The sequence below is a fragment of the Sander vitreus genome, chromosome 23 (assembly GCF_031162955.1).
Source record: "Sander vitreus isolate 19-12246 chromosome 23, sanVit1, whole genome shotgun sequence".
Classification (NCBI taxonomy): Eukaryota; Metazoa; Chordata; class Actinopteri; order Perciformes; family Percidae; genus Sander; species Sander vitreus.
This window is the reverse complement of record NC_135877.1, coordinates 10,186,937-10,203,902: the sequence shown is the minus strand read 5'-3', so window position 1 is coordinate 10,203,902 and position 16,966 is coordinate 10,186,937. Positions and strand designations below refer to the sequence as shown.

The 16,966-nt window shown below is 40.3% G+C and overlaps 1 protein-coding gene across 1 annotated transcript; it reads right to left on the bottom strand.

Annotated features, from left to right (window-relative positions):
- Positions 1–1,422: 1,422 nt before the first annotated feature.
- ifrd1 (interferon-related developmental regulator 1) lies at positions 1,423–8,410 on the bottom strand. Its single transcript, XM_078242747.1, has 12 exons — positions 8,185–8,410; positions 6,327–6,431; positions 5,888–5,969; positions 5,396–5,520; positions 4,961–5,118; positions 4,723–4,773; positions 4,203–4,381; positions 3,964–4,072; positions 3,632–3,766; positions 3,308–3,436; positions 2,047–2,142; positions 1,423–1,853 (listed from the first exon to the last, which is right to left on the bottom strand). The coding sequence occupies exons 1-12, from the start codon at positions 8,213–8,215 to the stop codon at positions 1,767–1,769; spliced, it is 1,287 nt and encodes a 428-aa protein (XP_078098873.1). The 5' UTR covers positions 8,216–8,410; the 3' UTR covers positions 1,423–1,766.
- Between the last annotated feature and the right edge of the window lie 8,556 nt (positions 8,411–16,966).

Sequence of the window (16,966 nt, the reverse complement as noted above, 5' to 3'; positions counted from 1 at the left end):
TGACGCGATTAGCTTCGAAGAGGAGAGTCATAGCGCGAGAAACAAAGTGTCTGCTTTCTGACCACGGTCGGAAATCTGTAGCAGGAAAAAAATAACCCTCTCCTTGATTTCATGTTGTTTATGGAGGAGGAGAACCAGGAAATGAGTGGGGGGAAATGCAACGCTACCAAGCCACGGCCGAGCGGCATGCGTCGCTGCAACATGTAGTTACATTTTTCAAGAGGTGCACGTCAGGCTATGGCGTAGGGTCCGTGCCGCCACGTATGTGAGTACGTAGCCACGGCATAGATTTAACGCAGAAGCATAAATCACACTTAATGCCAGTCTTTGTGCAGATGCACCATCAGATATATTGACTTAAATACGAAGGGCAAGGGGTTTTCAAAAGGCTGATGACACATGAAACTCCTCTGAACTTAAACACGACCATCCTCTGGGCAAAAGCCAAAAGACAGGCCATGAAAAATGTATCAACTCCATGTTGTCACTTCCTCCTGAAGGTTATATCGTTTCTCGGAGGTATGAGGCTGCTGAATGGGTGCATTGATTGCAGGGTGCTTGTGTGTGTGTGTGTGTGTTCATGTTCCAAACTCCTAGGAAACCAGCCAACATTATTGATGGGACTATTTGTAGCATTGTGACATTAACCTTTATCATGATACTCGCTGCCGTTATGGACTATTTTTACTGCGTTATAAAAGTAGGACCCCGGGGAGTAAATATACTGTGTGCAATGTATGTCGGACCTCCATTATTTCCTGCGCGTCACTATTGACAAACTTGTATCAATAATCCAAGAAGTTCTATCACGGAGCCGTATATCCAGGAAGGTACAGGCGGGGTGTACTGCTCAGTTTCACTGACACCGTCACCTTGGCTGCAAGATCCTTCACTTTGATAAGTAGCAATAAATAAGATTTGTACTGCCCCTTCATTTAAAACGATGTTCATATATCTGCCAGGAGTTCAAAGAAGCAGCGATTTCTGGTTTTTAAAACTCACTTGCTAACTCCTCTTCCAGTGAAGTTTCAAGTCACTTCCCCAAAACCTACTGCCGATTTAATTTTCAACAATGGGAAATGACGCTTTGAGCATCTTAACATCAACTAATCTTGGTCAGTCAGCATCATTGTGCCAGTTTATCTTGTATAATAAACATGAGCAAAGATTAGGGATCCATTTCTTACAGCTTTTGTGTTTATTTCACCATCCTTACCCTTTAGATTACATACCCAATACTAAAAAGACAACAGAATATTCAAAGTTCTACATAAATAACCTGCTAAGATAACAAGGTAGTGCAACTTAAATACAAATTCAACAAAGTGTTAGATCAGTCACAACATGTCTTGACATTGCTCTGAACTAAGTAGACCTACAAGACAAATGCTGGCAAAATTATATAAATTTGTCCACAAAAAGGCCACCTAATGAATATTAACATGAGGAGCAGACAAATATACACTCTATGTACAACACCACCATCTAAGTGTGGATACATTAAAGTTATACTCCAAAGCTATTGTTTGATTATCAAACAAACACTCACCTCCTGTAGACCTGAATGGAGGCTATAAAAAGAATGTTTTGTCCACTACAGAGCATCTGTGATAAAGCCACCTTTCAAGTCTACAGAGGGTCAGGGTTTGATATTTAAAAGATAGATTTCGAGGGAGGATCACAGGGACACAAAGTCTTGACAATTCATCTAAAAAGCAGGGAAGCCTGATGAATAGGGTATTAGAGTGAAAACCAAAAAGAAAGAGTTAAAATTCTCCCACGTCCACTCTTTTGTCCCTGAACTTGCTTCTGGCCTTGGTCCGAGCCTTGAATGCAGCAGAGTTGTGGAGATGCTGGGGGGGGGGAAAAATGGGGGAAGAGTTAATGCAAACATAGATAATAAAAAAAGAAAAAAGAAGCTACAATTATATGCAGTATTTGATGTGGCAAACACGCCAAGCTTTCAAAAAGTAAGATGCTAGAGTTTTAAGTGCCTTTTGACACAAGGATTATTACAAACAAAAAAAAACTACCATGTGCACATACCCTTTCAAAGCGAGAGATTTTCATGGCCTTCATTGTTGCTGAATCAACCAGCATAGGTGGTCCCAGTTCAAAAACGTCTCTGATGAATTCATTTGCCTTGATTAGAAGAAAAAAAAAAAGAAAAAACACATTAAAAAAGGAAGCAATTCTACAAACCATTACAACCAGTACAAGTGCATAATACAAAATGTAAACGACAGTAGCTACATCATTTTAAATACCGTTTACAGTGTTAGGTGTTCTGAAATATGTTCCATTGTCTCACTTGTGAAATGTTGCACTTGTACACAAGCATTTGCTGCCAGCCAGAGTGCTGACTACTTTCCAGCTAGCTACTTGTAATGGCTTTTACAATACGCAACATTATCCTAAATCAAGCTGCAAGTGCTGCGTCAGGCAGGCCTGCCGATCTTCACGGTCTTTCAGTGCAGGAGAAAAGAGCTCCTGTTACACATCACCTAGTCTCGCATTGCCAGACCTTCCTCCACAGCGCTGTGGCGGATGGTCTGGCTAGTCCACACAGCATTCCGGGATGGGAGAAAAACGTGCTCGGGTTTACAGTATTGGCATTTCTTTAAACCAATCACAATCGTCATGAGCAGCGCTAAGCTCTGCACGGAGCCGCTGCAAAATAGCCTCGGGAAGGAACTTGTTTTGGTGGAACGTGTACGTTCAAAAGTTGTTTGTCGTGCGAGAGAAAACTCAGATTGGACAGATAGTCTAGCTAGCTGTCTGGATTTACCCTGCAGAGATCTGAGGAGCAGTTAAACATAGTCCTCATAAAATCGACCAGTTTAACCCTTGTGTTGTCCTTTGGGTCCCCGTACAGTTTGACGTTTTTGCATTGGCCTGGCGTTGAGCTTCGGGTCCCCCGATGACCCTCACGTACTATGTTATGTCATTTCACGTGAACTGGCACGGGGAGGCCCGTGCTGCGATCAAACACGTTTGGACAGGCTAATACAAAATGTAAATAAACTAACTAAGTCCCCATGACACGAAGGACAATACATGGGTTAAAACTCCAAAACAAAGAAAGCGGAAGGTAACAGACATCCGGCCGTTAAGAGGTGCATCCGGCGGAATTTCCGGCAATCCCGGAAGCGAACATTGTGGATATAGACTACACATCACCCAAACCAACCTCATGATTCTGCAATGCAATTAAATTGATTGTCGACTCGCATGGATTTTAATTTTGAGTTGTCACTGAATCATACATTTATGCCATGGTCCACCAACATTTTTAAAACAAACATACCTGTAGGTGGTAGTTCATCCCAGACCCCACAAACTCTCTGAAGGCATCATATGTCCTCTTTCTGACCCAGCTGTCAATGGTCATACGCTCTGTCCCAAAGCGAATGGTCTCTGACTGGAAGTCAGCCTCCTGGAAGAATATAGTTGAAGATAGGAGGTGAGAAAAACTAACCATTGCCAGAAACAGATTCTTAAATTGACAGCCACAAATCCACCTATAGCCTGTCACTTTATGCGACGCAGGATAAGGAGGAGGAGGAAGCATCTAAAAAGTCAATCAAAACCTAGCAAATCAAGGTGCTGTCAACTGACACTGAACACCCACCTCAACAGCCTTGAGTACGTCTCTAAACACCGACCGCTGCTTCCTCTTGTCGGTCTTGGCTCTGTGCTTGTTACAGTCTGTGGCCAACGCGTTCAGTTTGTCACACAGTTCATCCCAGTCATCAAACTCAAACTCCTGAAAAGGACACAGAAAGAAATGCTGCATTCATGACCAATGAAAAAGTAAAAAAGAGGGATAGATAGAAATAGTCAGGTTATTATGCAATTTTGAGCAAAATAAACATAATACAGTCCCTTTTGCATCCAACATCAGTAATTTAGTCTCAATTTTAGTCCCAATACACTGCACTACAGGAATGACAATGAACTTACAGAGTCCATGTCTCTGGCCAACTCAAAGAGCAGGGCAATGGTCTCTCCTGCAGCAATTCTCATGTTGACATCCTCACTTTCCAGCAATCTTGGTAGTTTAGGCAGGTGTCTGGACAACAAAACACGTACATTGAAAAAATAAAAATAAAAATGTCGTACCTATCTGGGTGGCAGTAAAATAAAATGGTGTGGTTAAGGAAAACTTAAACTTTAAGTAAAGGTGGACAAGAGTTGCTTACTTGCACATGATGTCTTTGAGCTGGCTGGCAGTGCAGATGGTGAGCAGCAGTGCCCAGGACAGCAGGGCGTTGGTGTGGAGCTGGCTTGTCTGGGGATTGATCAAAGGACAAGTACCATCCTTCCTCGTATAGGACCGGGTGAACAGATTCTCAAAGCACTCCATGGTAGAATGCACGTCCTAGAACAGGAAACAGCAGGGATCATATGAAGACTGGGGTTTGCAATGCAAGAATTAAAATGCTGGAAGTGTTCAAAAACACTTCAGAAAAATATACAGTACATCAGTCATTACAAATAACGTGAATGACTTAACTAATTACATGAGGCATGCACAATATCAGCCTCCAGTACGGTTGACATCACGAATGTTAAGACTGAATAAGGCACAATGTCACAGCTGATAATAGAGTACAAATTAACAACTGACAAAACGTTGTAGAGGAAACATAATGGCAGCTTGCCCTCAAGCCCAGAGTTGTCAAGCCACAGAAAAGACACCAAAGGTGATCAAGAACTTACCAAAATGTCATCTTCTGCCACTAAAGTACAGAGGCCCAGACTTGTCGCAACCTATTAGAGAAGCAGAGATGTGTTCAGTCAACTTCACTCCAGTGTATACACTGATTTCCGACAAAAAAATAAAAAAATCACATAATAGCAGCTACAGTGTGGCTGCTGTTCCTCAACCTGTCAACAGTGCATTCTTCCAATGTCATAAAAATACATTGCTCTGCCACCGACAATATTAGGCACTCACAGCCTGTCTGGCTTGTAGGTTGGCTGATCCATCTGCCAGGATGTTTTTGAAGATGGGTTTCAGCGTCTTGAACACCTCCTCGCTCTCGATGCCAGAGCCCAGCTGGATACACAGCAGGCAGGCTAAAGAAGCTGCTGCCCGCTGCTCCTCGCCTTTGCCTGACAGTGAGAGGGGTGGGCATTAACGTGTTCCTCAAATTCAGGGGACATTTGTCATGAGTGAATTTATAATATATAATAACAGATCTTATTAAATTAACCTACATGTACAACTATTACATTTTTTGTTTATTTAAACACAGCATTTCACCACTTTCAGAACCACTGGCGTGATAGAGAGAGATCTATCTATCTATAAAAAGGCAACCCATCTGCTGCACCATTAGAAAACAGGACCAGACTGTTGAAAACATATTTTTATGATCTTTTCTGGTACCTTTCTTGAGGCAGCGTTCAATGCTGTCTGTGATAGTCATCCTTCTCTCTGAGATGAACTCACACAGGATCCGTGTGGCCATTGCCGTCTTAAGCCCATCCAGTGCCCCTTGTCTGGTCTTAGCACTGAGAAAACAGGTACACAAACATTCATTTTGCCATTATACAAATCATTATCTCTCTCCTTTAATATTGACCTGGCTGAAGAGTGATGCATGACAGTGAAATTCTTCATAGAAAAAAAAAAAGTTAGCCAATGTAAGGAGCATGTGCTAAACACCCACTGCTTTGGAAAATAGCTTGGACTAGAGCCCTATGAGTTAAATGATTGAACAACACTTAGCAATTAGATCAATTTCAAATTAATAAGTTTCTATACATATTGTTTTGTGAGCCAATATGTTCATGAATCTCATGTTAAAGTGAAACTCTACACAGACATGTTACCGTCTGCATGCGAAGCTCAGATAACATGTGTATGCACGCTGCTTACCTCTTATCAACCGTGCTGTCTATGAACCCCTTCAGCTTGTACTGGAAATCCTCCTGGGCTGTGTCCTCACTGGCCTCTCCACCTGGCAACACCACAAGATGTAGAAACTTGCCTGATATGCTTCACAGTATCGATACGAGTTACTGGACACAAAACATAGGATGAACTGCACTTTTCATGGTAGGGTTCTGTAACGTTTAGGGGGTCCTTGATTTCAAATAAAACAAAATAACAGTTTCTCATACATTTGCCAAATAAGAAACTTTATGGCAAAATTTAAACGAAGAGGTAAGCTAGGCATCTAGTACATGCCTTTTGATAAGTGCACACTAACTGCAAACACTACACTACAAAGCCAGCATACATACTCAAGTTGAAACGAAGACTGAAGCACATATAAAACCCATAATTGCATACCCAGATGTACACACAAACCTACCTTCATCAGCGACACTGGCAGTGTCACTGAAGCTGCTGCAATGACTGAGGGTCTCAATGGAGGCATCCTCGTCACTGAAAGGCTGCACATTTCCATGCTGCCCCCCTGAAAAAAAGACAGATGTAAGCACAGAAATTGTTATTTAGCCTAATCAAATGCATTAGTACAGTAGGTCTGGTTTAGCCAGTTATGTAAGCCCAGCTGCACACCGGTACTGTAGCAAATACTGCAGTTATCTAATCTGTCCTTTGCACGCCTTATCCTGCTGTACCTTGTATTTTATATGACGATGCAACATGTTGGCAGGGTCAAGGGCAACCCACACTTGTGTTGACGGTTTAAACACAACATTATGTTCAGGTTTGAGGGACATGGGTCAACACAACTGAACTTCTGTGACCACATGACAGAACCTCTGACAATCTGCCACAGTGATCGATTTCAGCTGCAAAACTACTGTTCAGAATAGAAGCATTCAGTTTTGGTACAGTCCAAAAACACAAGAGCAAGCAACTGTGTGTCATGGAGGGCAAGGAGGAAGCAAGTTTTTAATCCAGTGATTATCAGTCCAAAGGGTAACATTCCAAATACTGTTAATTGGAGAGAGAAAAACTGCAGACAACAGGCACCTTAAAACACACAATACTTAAATGGTTGCCAGAGTCTACTCGATAACAAGACGAGTGTCGGAGAGTTGTGAAAATTCACAGCTAAAAAGGTGTAAAAATCATCAGTGTTCATTTTTTTAAAAACTAAAATGATTTGGTTGTATTAGCCTTATTATTAAAACACATACTATGTAGGAAAATTGCTTCCTCGATGTTTGTGAACCGCAACCAGACTCAACAGGCATATTTGGCCTGGATTTACCTCTGGAAGACATGCTACAGAAGCTTATCACTGAAAACACGTTTTAGGAGTCATAATCAAGAAGGAATATGTCAAGCCATGATACATGCTATAGGCAGCACTGTCAGCTGATTTTGAAAGGCCACTTTATCCACCTAACAAGAGGATAGGTCTGTGTTGACGTGGCCTCTTCTCTGTCCCCCACGACAGCTGATTTCTGAGAACCGGGCGCCGCCTCTATTCCACCCCGCTCTCTGGAGTCCAAAATGTCCACCTTCTGTCGCTAGACAATAACCTATTACTAACTAATATACAAAACGGTTATCTGCCATACATGGTTGTGTAGTCAGCCAACGTTAGTCGGAATTAATACTAGTAACGTTAGCCACAAACTCGGCTAAAGATTAATTGAAGTTCATCTTAACACAAGACGATCTCACTTTACAGAGTTCAAGCTGGCTAGCAATAACGTCATGTCTTTGGTTTGCAGACCTACAACAATGTTCATTTCATAGAAATAAAATGGATTTTTATTTCTATGGTTAATGTATTCTTCTACCGAGTCAAGTTGTCACAGCAGTAACGTTATGTTTATTTAAATTAACTTGACCTAGCAACCAAAGCTGCATCTTGCTAGTGGGGAGTTGACAGTAACGTTAGTTAGCTAGCTAGCTGACGTTAGCTTGTAACGTTTAAGTTAATTGAGGGCTCTTGTGAAGTATACATTAGTTTGTGACCATTAAACGAGTGTGTCAATAAATATGAAGCAAACGTATATTGTCGTATGGTGGGACGTTTTTGTAAAAGTAGCTAGCTAATGCTTTGTGTGACCACGGCTAGTTAGCTTTGTGTTTTGACGTAGGCCCGAACTCTGACGTTTGTAGTCCTTACTATAAACACGTCCAACTCCACTCAATGGACTGACAACACGAAAAGAACTACAACTACCGCCAGCATAGAGAAGCCAAATAAGCAAGGCCAGAGCAATGCGGCTGGGTCGCTTACTTACCCCTGCCATTCTTTTTCTTGGTCCTCGGCATTTTCGTGCAGATAAATGTATAATTTGATCCAAAATCAGCCAATACACGACCAGCTTTTATTATATTGTCTCGTAAAATGAAAATATTCCCGTGGCACAGCGGATAAAAAGGAATTGAAGGCGATCTGGGGGATACACTGTTGACCGAGACGATACATTTTCCCTCATAAAACAGGGCTGCGTAAAAAGAAGGCTGCTCCGAGTATTTATACCAGCTAACATGTCAGGAGAATGTTTCCCGGCACCGCCGACCAATCCGGGAATAGGAACAAGCGTCGCGTGTGTTTGCGCGTGATGCAGTGGACAAAAACGTGGGCACAAAAAAAAGCCAAATGGTTATTTTTGGTAAACAGTCTATGGTTTGTTTATGGTCATTACAATTTGAGACGTAGTATAAATCAAAGGAAAAATTAAACTTCTGATAAAGCAACAAAAAACAATTGACAAAAACAGGTGCAAAAAACACAAATTGTAGCATTGTATTTAAAACAGACAGTGGTTGGGGTGGGATGTAAATCTTAATACACTGATGATAGGAATGTATGGTGAAATATAAACAGCGAATGCCTGTGTGATCAGTGGTGGAAACTTAGTAACAATAGTGTTACTTTCTACTTCACTGCATTTCTGAGGCAAATTGGCTATTGTAGATAATACTCCACTACTATGTGAGAGATATGTAACTTTGCAGACTCAGATAAAATATGATGCATTGTTATAGATTGTACAAAAAAAACATTAGGCCTAATTGTAAAGATAAGCTCCAAATGTATCAGCTACATTAAAATGCTGCTTACACATTAGATTAAAACATCATTAACATCAATACTTATGTAAATATTGTAGGCCTATAATGATATAGCATCTCTAAAAAAGACCATTCTGTATAATGAGTAGGCAACTTCTACTTTTGATACTTATACATTTAGCTCATAACACTGATACAACTGTACTTCTACCTATGTAAAAATGCAGTACATTTACAAACCATACTATTTATACTTTGGTATTGCAACTTTTACTTAAGCAAAGGCTCTGAGTACATCTTCTAACTATCTGTAATGTAATTTGCATCTTTATGGAGTAGATGGCATTACAGGGCTCTCTGCCATGATGCTGTGATTGTAATTATGTACCTCTGTCAGTCAATTGACACTGATGACAGGGATCTGTGATGCAGTTGATGCTGTCATTTTATGCATCTGTCATACAATTGATGCTATGATTAGAGGACTGTAATGCAACAGATAGGGCTCTGCTGCAGTTATGTTATTATCTAATGCTTTAGAAACTATGAATACAACCTACTTTGATGACAGTCATCTGAGAAACAATACATAATGTGGATTAATAATAATAATGCATTGTATTATTTATGTTATTAATCCACATTATGCATTGTTTTCTCCGAAACATTAATTTGCCATGCAGAATATGTACACTATAGTCATGCTAAATTAGACAAAATAACTGAAACACATTACAAACAACACCTAGGCCACTCAGCAAATATTATTTTGGTGAAATTCTTAGACAGTTGGAGGTGCACTTAAAGCCCATTTTTAGTCAATTTCCTAATAGTGTTGTTTCTAAAATATGGACATTTAAATATCTTTTTTTAAGTCTTTGCTGGGGTCAGCTTGTGGACACGGTTCCTGTGTGCCTTTTTTGGCAACGAAATCTGTACTTAAGCAGTTACATAAATTTGATAAAATAGCAGTATACAGGGGATGTACACAGTGTCCAATATAATGCAATCCAACGTGAAAACACTTCAGTGCTCATACTCACGGCCCCGAATAAGATGGATTTGAGCTCTGTCCTTCCGGAGAAGAGCAATTGATAGGAACTGTCCATAAATGCTACAAAGTTAAAGTCTGCTTGAAGTTTTCTTATTTTGGCGGGCTGTGAATAAAGGTCAATGCAACCATTAACATGTGTTCATAAGTACAATAGTGTGAAACCGAGTAATTCATATTGATTTATTTCAGAGAAAAGTAATATAAAATATAGTTTTTCACAAACCCAGCACTGCTTTAGTCTTGTTGCGTTATTTACAGAAGTACAAGGAGTGTGGATATTTCCCAGATTAATGTTCCGAAAGAGAATCAATTCCAGCTAGACAACAGTTTCACACACCTACTGCAGTTAGTGGCAATTGCAGTAAACATGAGATCTCAGGAATGAGCTCTAGGACTGAGTTATAGCGTTTACAGATAATGTTAATGTTCAATTGGATTCCCTTAGTCTAAAGTTGAAATGTTATTTCTGCCAATCAGAATCATTCCTGGGCTCCAAAGTAGTTTCACCAACTTGCAGAGTCACTTGTGTCTTGTTCTGTAGGAAGCTTGATTTATTTCACTTCAGTTTTGAAGAGAGATGCCTGCTTATATTAGAATACAATCCTATTTGTATGACTGACTGGAGAAAATATACATAATTGTTCATTTTACATCTTTGCCAGTTCTCTTTAGTGTGCCACTGAAAATAAGGCCAGTTAGTGCCATTGATAATAATTACTGGCGCATTGTAATTCAGCCAGATGGGAAATGGTACATTTCCTCAACTATGTTGGACAATGTGTATCAGTGACACATAAGCTTCCTAGACAGTAAAAGGCAGACACATGTCCAATATCTGTACTCCAGCAGTCGTGTTGGAGTTTCCTGGATTTGAGTCTTTTTGGCATTGTTTTGGAAATTGTTCATGAGATACTGTATTGTAAGGTGGAGCCATTATTCTTTCCACCCCCTATAGGTATATATGTAAATTTAAATTTCACATACATAACTAAAGCGAACTTATACATACAAATTATACATTCTTTGATGCATGTCATCCCCCATCTCTCTCCCACTTTCATGTCTATCCACTGTCTCTTGTAATAAAGGGAAAAAGCCCCAAAAAAAATCTTTAAAAAAAAAATTAAAATCTTGTGTTTGTAGTTCCATCTCTCTACGGTGTAAAGGTAAAATACAGGACAGCAGCTGACAACCACAGTTTTCACTAAATTGTCCTGCTGCCTTATATCCTAATGAACGTTTATCAAATCTTAGCCTAAAAAAAGAGATGAGATTTGATAAACGTTAATGATCTTTTCTGGCTTTTCTTATTTCCGTCACTCTGCATTTTTGCTTGACAGAACAGAAATAGTTCATTCTTTGTTACACAAGTGGAAAATCTCACAGATGCAGTTTCCATGCTGCCGTTCCCACGGCCCAACTGTCAACAGTGTTCTTGCCAGCTCAGACCTGACAAACATCAGAATATAGGCTTGCAGAAATCAAAGCTGACCTTCACTTTTAATGCACCTGGCATTCAACTATTGGGAGGTTTCCAGAGCTGCCTGAACAGTGTTCAGTGAACACACACGTGCACCTACACCCTGATCGGTTTAGATGTTCTTTGGAGAAGCAAGTGCATTGATCCAAGACGGGGGTGGACTCAAAAACACATTCAGCAATTTTTTTTCTGTCTTCACTTCACCAAATGCAAAAGTAGATTTTCCTCGGACATCCTGCCAAGACAGTAACATCAGACAAACATGAATGTTCAACAAGAACAACATATTACCATGTATAAAAATACACATAGAAAGAGCGAATAGTATCTGCTTAATCACTTTAGCAGGCAGTGGCCAATGGCAGCAGGATGTAGCAGTTGAAATCTAAATAAAGCACAGACAGCTCCTTAGTTAGTCCCCCACAAAATCCTTCATTATGGGGTAAAATACAGATAGGAAGATTTTGCGTTCCATAAAACCAGTTTCATGAACTTGAGAACAAGTGCTCAGTAATTGCAAAGGTGAAAGGGTTTGCACAACAATCTCCTCTCCTCTGCAGACAAACCAACTCTGACATCAAATACATAAACAATATAGCAATACTTTATGAGAAGGTTGTTCTTTGTGCCTCACAAGCACTTTTTATTCTCAAGATGGCCTACCGCAAGATTGTACTGCACTCATTTCTAGAAGAACTTAGGGCACAGTGCATGGACAGCACTGCTGCTCTGCTTGCAGCATCAAGCTTAAATAATTCATTGTGTATGAAGCTGGGGTGTTTTAAGTGGACACAGTAACACATAGTGTGAGGTCAAATGGGGAGCATTCCACACAATATAGTATATTTTGTGCTAAATCATTTATATTGTTATATTATAAGATAAATTACTTTATTTTGTAAAGGGGTCTAGTGTACAATTACTCATTGCTGAGTGTTAACAGTTGAGTTTGGGCAATATAGCAAAATCAGAGAGTTGTGAGTTAGTTGGTACAGGTATGGAAAAAGGTTTTGCTTCATTGCATTTGACCATAAAAAAGCTATCAAGTGGTTTTAATGATTAAAATTAGTATCCTGCTATAACATTGCTAGATTCAGACAGACGCACTTACATTGAAAGTTGCCATTTGCTTGATGAGGACTCAACATCCAGACCTTACAACTGTCTTTGCCACTAGGGGGAGCCATTCTGTTTGAAATTCAAAGGACACGCTGCTCTCGCTCCAATATAGCAAGTGGAATTCCAAGAGATGTTTTTTTTGATGCATAATTTATTGAGTCAGTTAACTGTGCTGTGCTGTGTCTTGCTTTAAACTTTTAATGGGCTGGGGCGTGCATTGTATATATCAAATCTCCAAACCCATTAGGACATTTGTAAAAAAGAATTGCATTTCAAAATGTAAACAGAGTAATGAAAAAAGCAGATGTTATTTCGAAGGTAGTGGGAACTGGTTTAGGCAAGCCAAAAGCGATGTGTAGTGGAAAGAGAGAGAAATCACCTGCCAGTAAACCAGTGTAGGAGTAAGGCAAAACAGAACAGCCCAGTGTAACCTCACTCTGCATGCCAGGCACGTTGCATCAGTGGGCACAAGCCCTGACCAACCTAATGCCACAGGAATACAGATCATTACAAAAATAACAGATAGCAGGGAGAGAGAGAGAGAGAGAGAGAGAGAGAGAGAGAGAGAGAGACAGAGAGAGAGAGCTGACAGCAGATAATAGGAAATGTCTGAATATTTATATCATGTGCAATACTACAGTTTTTAAATAATTCATAAATGACATGGCCTGGAGCAATGTGGAGGCTGCATGGGTTAAGCCTGTTGGCAAGGTTGATAGAAACACAACGTCAAAAGCTAAGCAGAGGTTATCTTTCAAAAACCTCCAACACTTTGCTTTGAAATTCAGCAGTGTGCCTTCTCTTCCTTTACTCGTCACTTATTGTAGGCAGGCCTCCATAGACCTCGAGGTGAAGGGGCTCTCACTTGGTACACTTCCTGAACTATCTGGCAAGAGCATTTCAAACAAGCAAGATCTGTATTTAATTTGTAATGTGTTTGTGCAAAGGATTTTTAGGATTCTGACTTTCGTTGCCTTGTCACTATATTTTTCAGAATTCCGTTTCCCTCAGGGATCATGTCATTTTTTATCTTGCCATACCTGCCTTACTGATTTGTGTGAATACCACACTAAACAAACTTGATTTAATGTGACATGTATTAAAACAAATACCACACTGTATTTTTTGGCATCAACTCCTCTTGGGCACCACCTGCCATAATTCCAATTCGTATTATTTACAAAATGTCCAGTTCTGTTCAGGAAAAACAACTGCTGGTTGATAGAGGCATGGTGCTCAAAATTAGAGCATCCAACTCCTAATTACAATCTGTTAGTCACTGGCTGAATCCCATATTCTTTCCCTTCATTTTGTTGTTTTGAGAGGGGTTTAGCAGTTTATCAGACAGCTTAATGTGGCAGTGAGGCTACGCTTCTGTCATTGTGATTACCTCTCCATCCCTGCACACATTTATCTTACTGGCTCATATTTTTCAACTTCAATTGCAATCCATTAACCTCCAGAGAGAGGGAGGCAGAGAGGCCTTTGTTCTGAAGATGGGGTGTGCCGTGCCATTAGGATACCAAACACTGATTTAAATTGATCAAAGATGGTTAAAAAATAAAAAAAATAAAGAGAGAGTTGGAGGAAGGTCGGTCAAAAACACCTCTATTTCCCAACTCTGCTCTGCCTTTTCATCTCAACTTCAAAACTAATCACACTCACAGCAGAAGGTCTGGATAGTCTGGAGGTCAGGATATATTTGAATTTTTAGAGTCAACCACCTTTGACTGGTACTGCTTGTGCTGAGTCCACTGCAATAATAAGTTGCTTCTGTTTACCATAAATGTTATTTTAAGGTGAGCTTTACCTTGTATCTTGCTCAAAACTTGCTATGGAATCTGAATAAGAATCTGCAATGAGAGCATTTTGCACCCCAGATATATTATCTGGGTCCTGGGGAAAATCCATTAAGTCCCACAAGCACATACTCGAGCGAGCACACACACACACACATACACACACACACACACACACACACACACACACACACACACACACACACACACACACACACACACAGATATACATAGACAAAGCTGATAAGATGATGTCATTGTCATCTGGCCATCTGATTAAGTAGATTAAAACACATTTAGTGGCTCGCTGTGGCTCTGATGGCTTTGTGTGGGGCGTAAATGGCACCCTCTGCTCTGTCCTCTGTACCTGCTGCCTTCTCTAGAAGTATGGCCGCCATTTTTCACCTACAGTTGTGCTACAAAACACTGTAGTATGTTGTAAACACTAGCATAACCAAACCAATTACCTAAAGGCCATAACGCCATCACGGGTATCTAGACATATGTTCACCTGTTAGTAAAGTAAAGAATGTTCCTTAAACTTTTTTTTTCTTTGTGTGATATCTCTCATTTGGGCAGGTCCTAGGAACAAACAGAATAGCCACTAGGATGTGAGGTCCATTTTGCAGGTTTTTCAACGAAGAGACAGACCAAGAGCCCTGGGCATTGAATCAATAGAGGGATGAGCTACCAGACAGCTTGTTCAATTCCATTTTCCTCAGAAAAGCCCCTTTCCTATTATAGGAATTTCCTCTGTGTTCTCCCTTCCTCCACTGTGGGAGAGCTTGTGGAAAAGGTTGGAAGGAAAGCACTTAAAAAAGGTTGAGACATAAAGGTTCATGCTCATTTCAAATGAAGTCTTCTTCCCCAGTTTTTAATATTGTACATATTATGTCAGTTTTGTCAGGTTGTCAGCCTCACAGTTCAGTATACAGACAAAAGCAAATAAACAATGCCATAATATACTGTAGGTAATCATGGATGCTGCTGGAGTCTGTGTGTCTGGCCAGGTAGCAGACAATGGAATCCCATCTAAAGAGGACATAATGCCCAAAGGCTATTAAAACAGGCAGACGATCTGTTGGGGAATCTCTAGCGCTTTGGCTCGCCACAGCGGATAACTACACCTCATTGTTATATGCTAGCCTTCTCTTTCCCCCTGTATCTCTCTGCATCTTGTGCATCATTTCTTTTCTTTCTCATGTGCGTGGCGTACTACACACATCTCCCCTACCCAACTCTTCCCTTCTCTTTTTCTCTGCATGTGCATGTGGCACCTATCGAGCCATGTGGTATTATTTGTACCCTCAGAGCTGAAAAAATATCAAACCTCTCTCTGTTTCACCCAGAATAAAAATCCAAGATGAAGATGAAAGGCATATGAGAACAGAAGGCAGGAAGTTTAATCTTTGCAACAAGTCCATGTGTCCCTCCTGTGAAAGTGCCACAGAAGTCCACTCTGCTTACAGTGCGTCATGTAAAATGTTATATAACAAAACATTAATATTTCACAGTCTGCTTCAAGCTAGTATTTAATGTGACATAAGCTTGGCCTGTGTAAATCACTCAGACAGGGTTTGCTGTGTGATTTTGCATCCTTTAAGGGTTGTGAGGGCTGCCTCTGTGTACCATACCACGCAGCGTCAATGCACCTTCACTCGCCATACAGAGGATGTCTAGTGTGAATCCATTTTCGGGCCCATAATAATCCTTTTTAAAGGAAGGATAGTGAATGGATTGTTCAAACATGGAACCCTACAGCCCATCTCAGAGTACAGAAAAGTCATCAGGGTGTAATTACAGTATATCAGTATTGAGATATTTGAAAACTAATCACAGACTGGGTAGTTCATGGCAGTTACAGTCGAAATGGCCAAGCACCACACAGAATTGTATTAAGCTAGGGAAATTATATATTTTGTATCTATTCGTAAGGCACTACATTACTCTGTAAAGGCCAAGATACATCAACATGATTACAAATCACTAAATTGGACTTTGTATTTCAAATCTTTCACAGAAAGCCTGTGGTAGAAACTGGGAGCATGTAGTTTGAAAGACTTTGACATTTACAGGGCATAAAGGGTCTATATATAGACCCTATATATAGACGCTTTATAACTGTTTATAATATAACTGAGTTGTATTATGGGCAATGTACGATCGAGAGTAACTCGGGACTAAAAGTCACGATATGCCAGCCCCTGTTGCTTCGATTTTGACCACTCTTTTTATAAATCTGTCTCTTGTAAGTCCTTGTACTTTATGTGTGTCCATTATTTATGCACAATACTAAATCACATAGAACCTCTTTGACTGACTCACCAAGTTCAGCCTAAGTGCTACTTGATCCTGATGATTCCTTTTTACATTAATCACCAAAGAAAATCTATATTTGTCAAAGTCACGTCTGTCTGACTAAAAGTGACCAGGCACTGGATGGGGAGTCAAAGCTTCCAGCCAATTCTGCACATTCGACAAGATGATGTTGCACATTTGTATCGCTTGTTTCATTTGTTTTGCATTCTTCCTGTCCTGGTGGTTAATTCTAT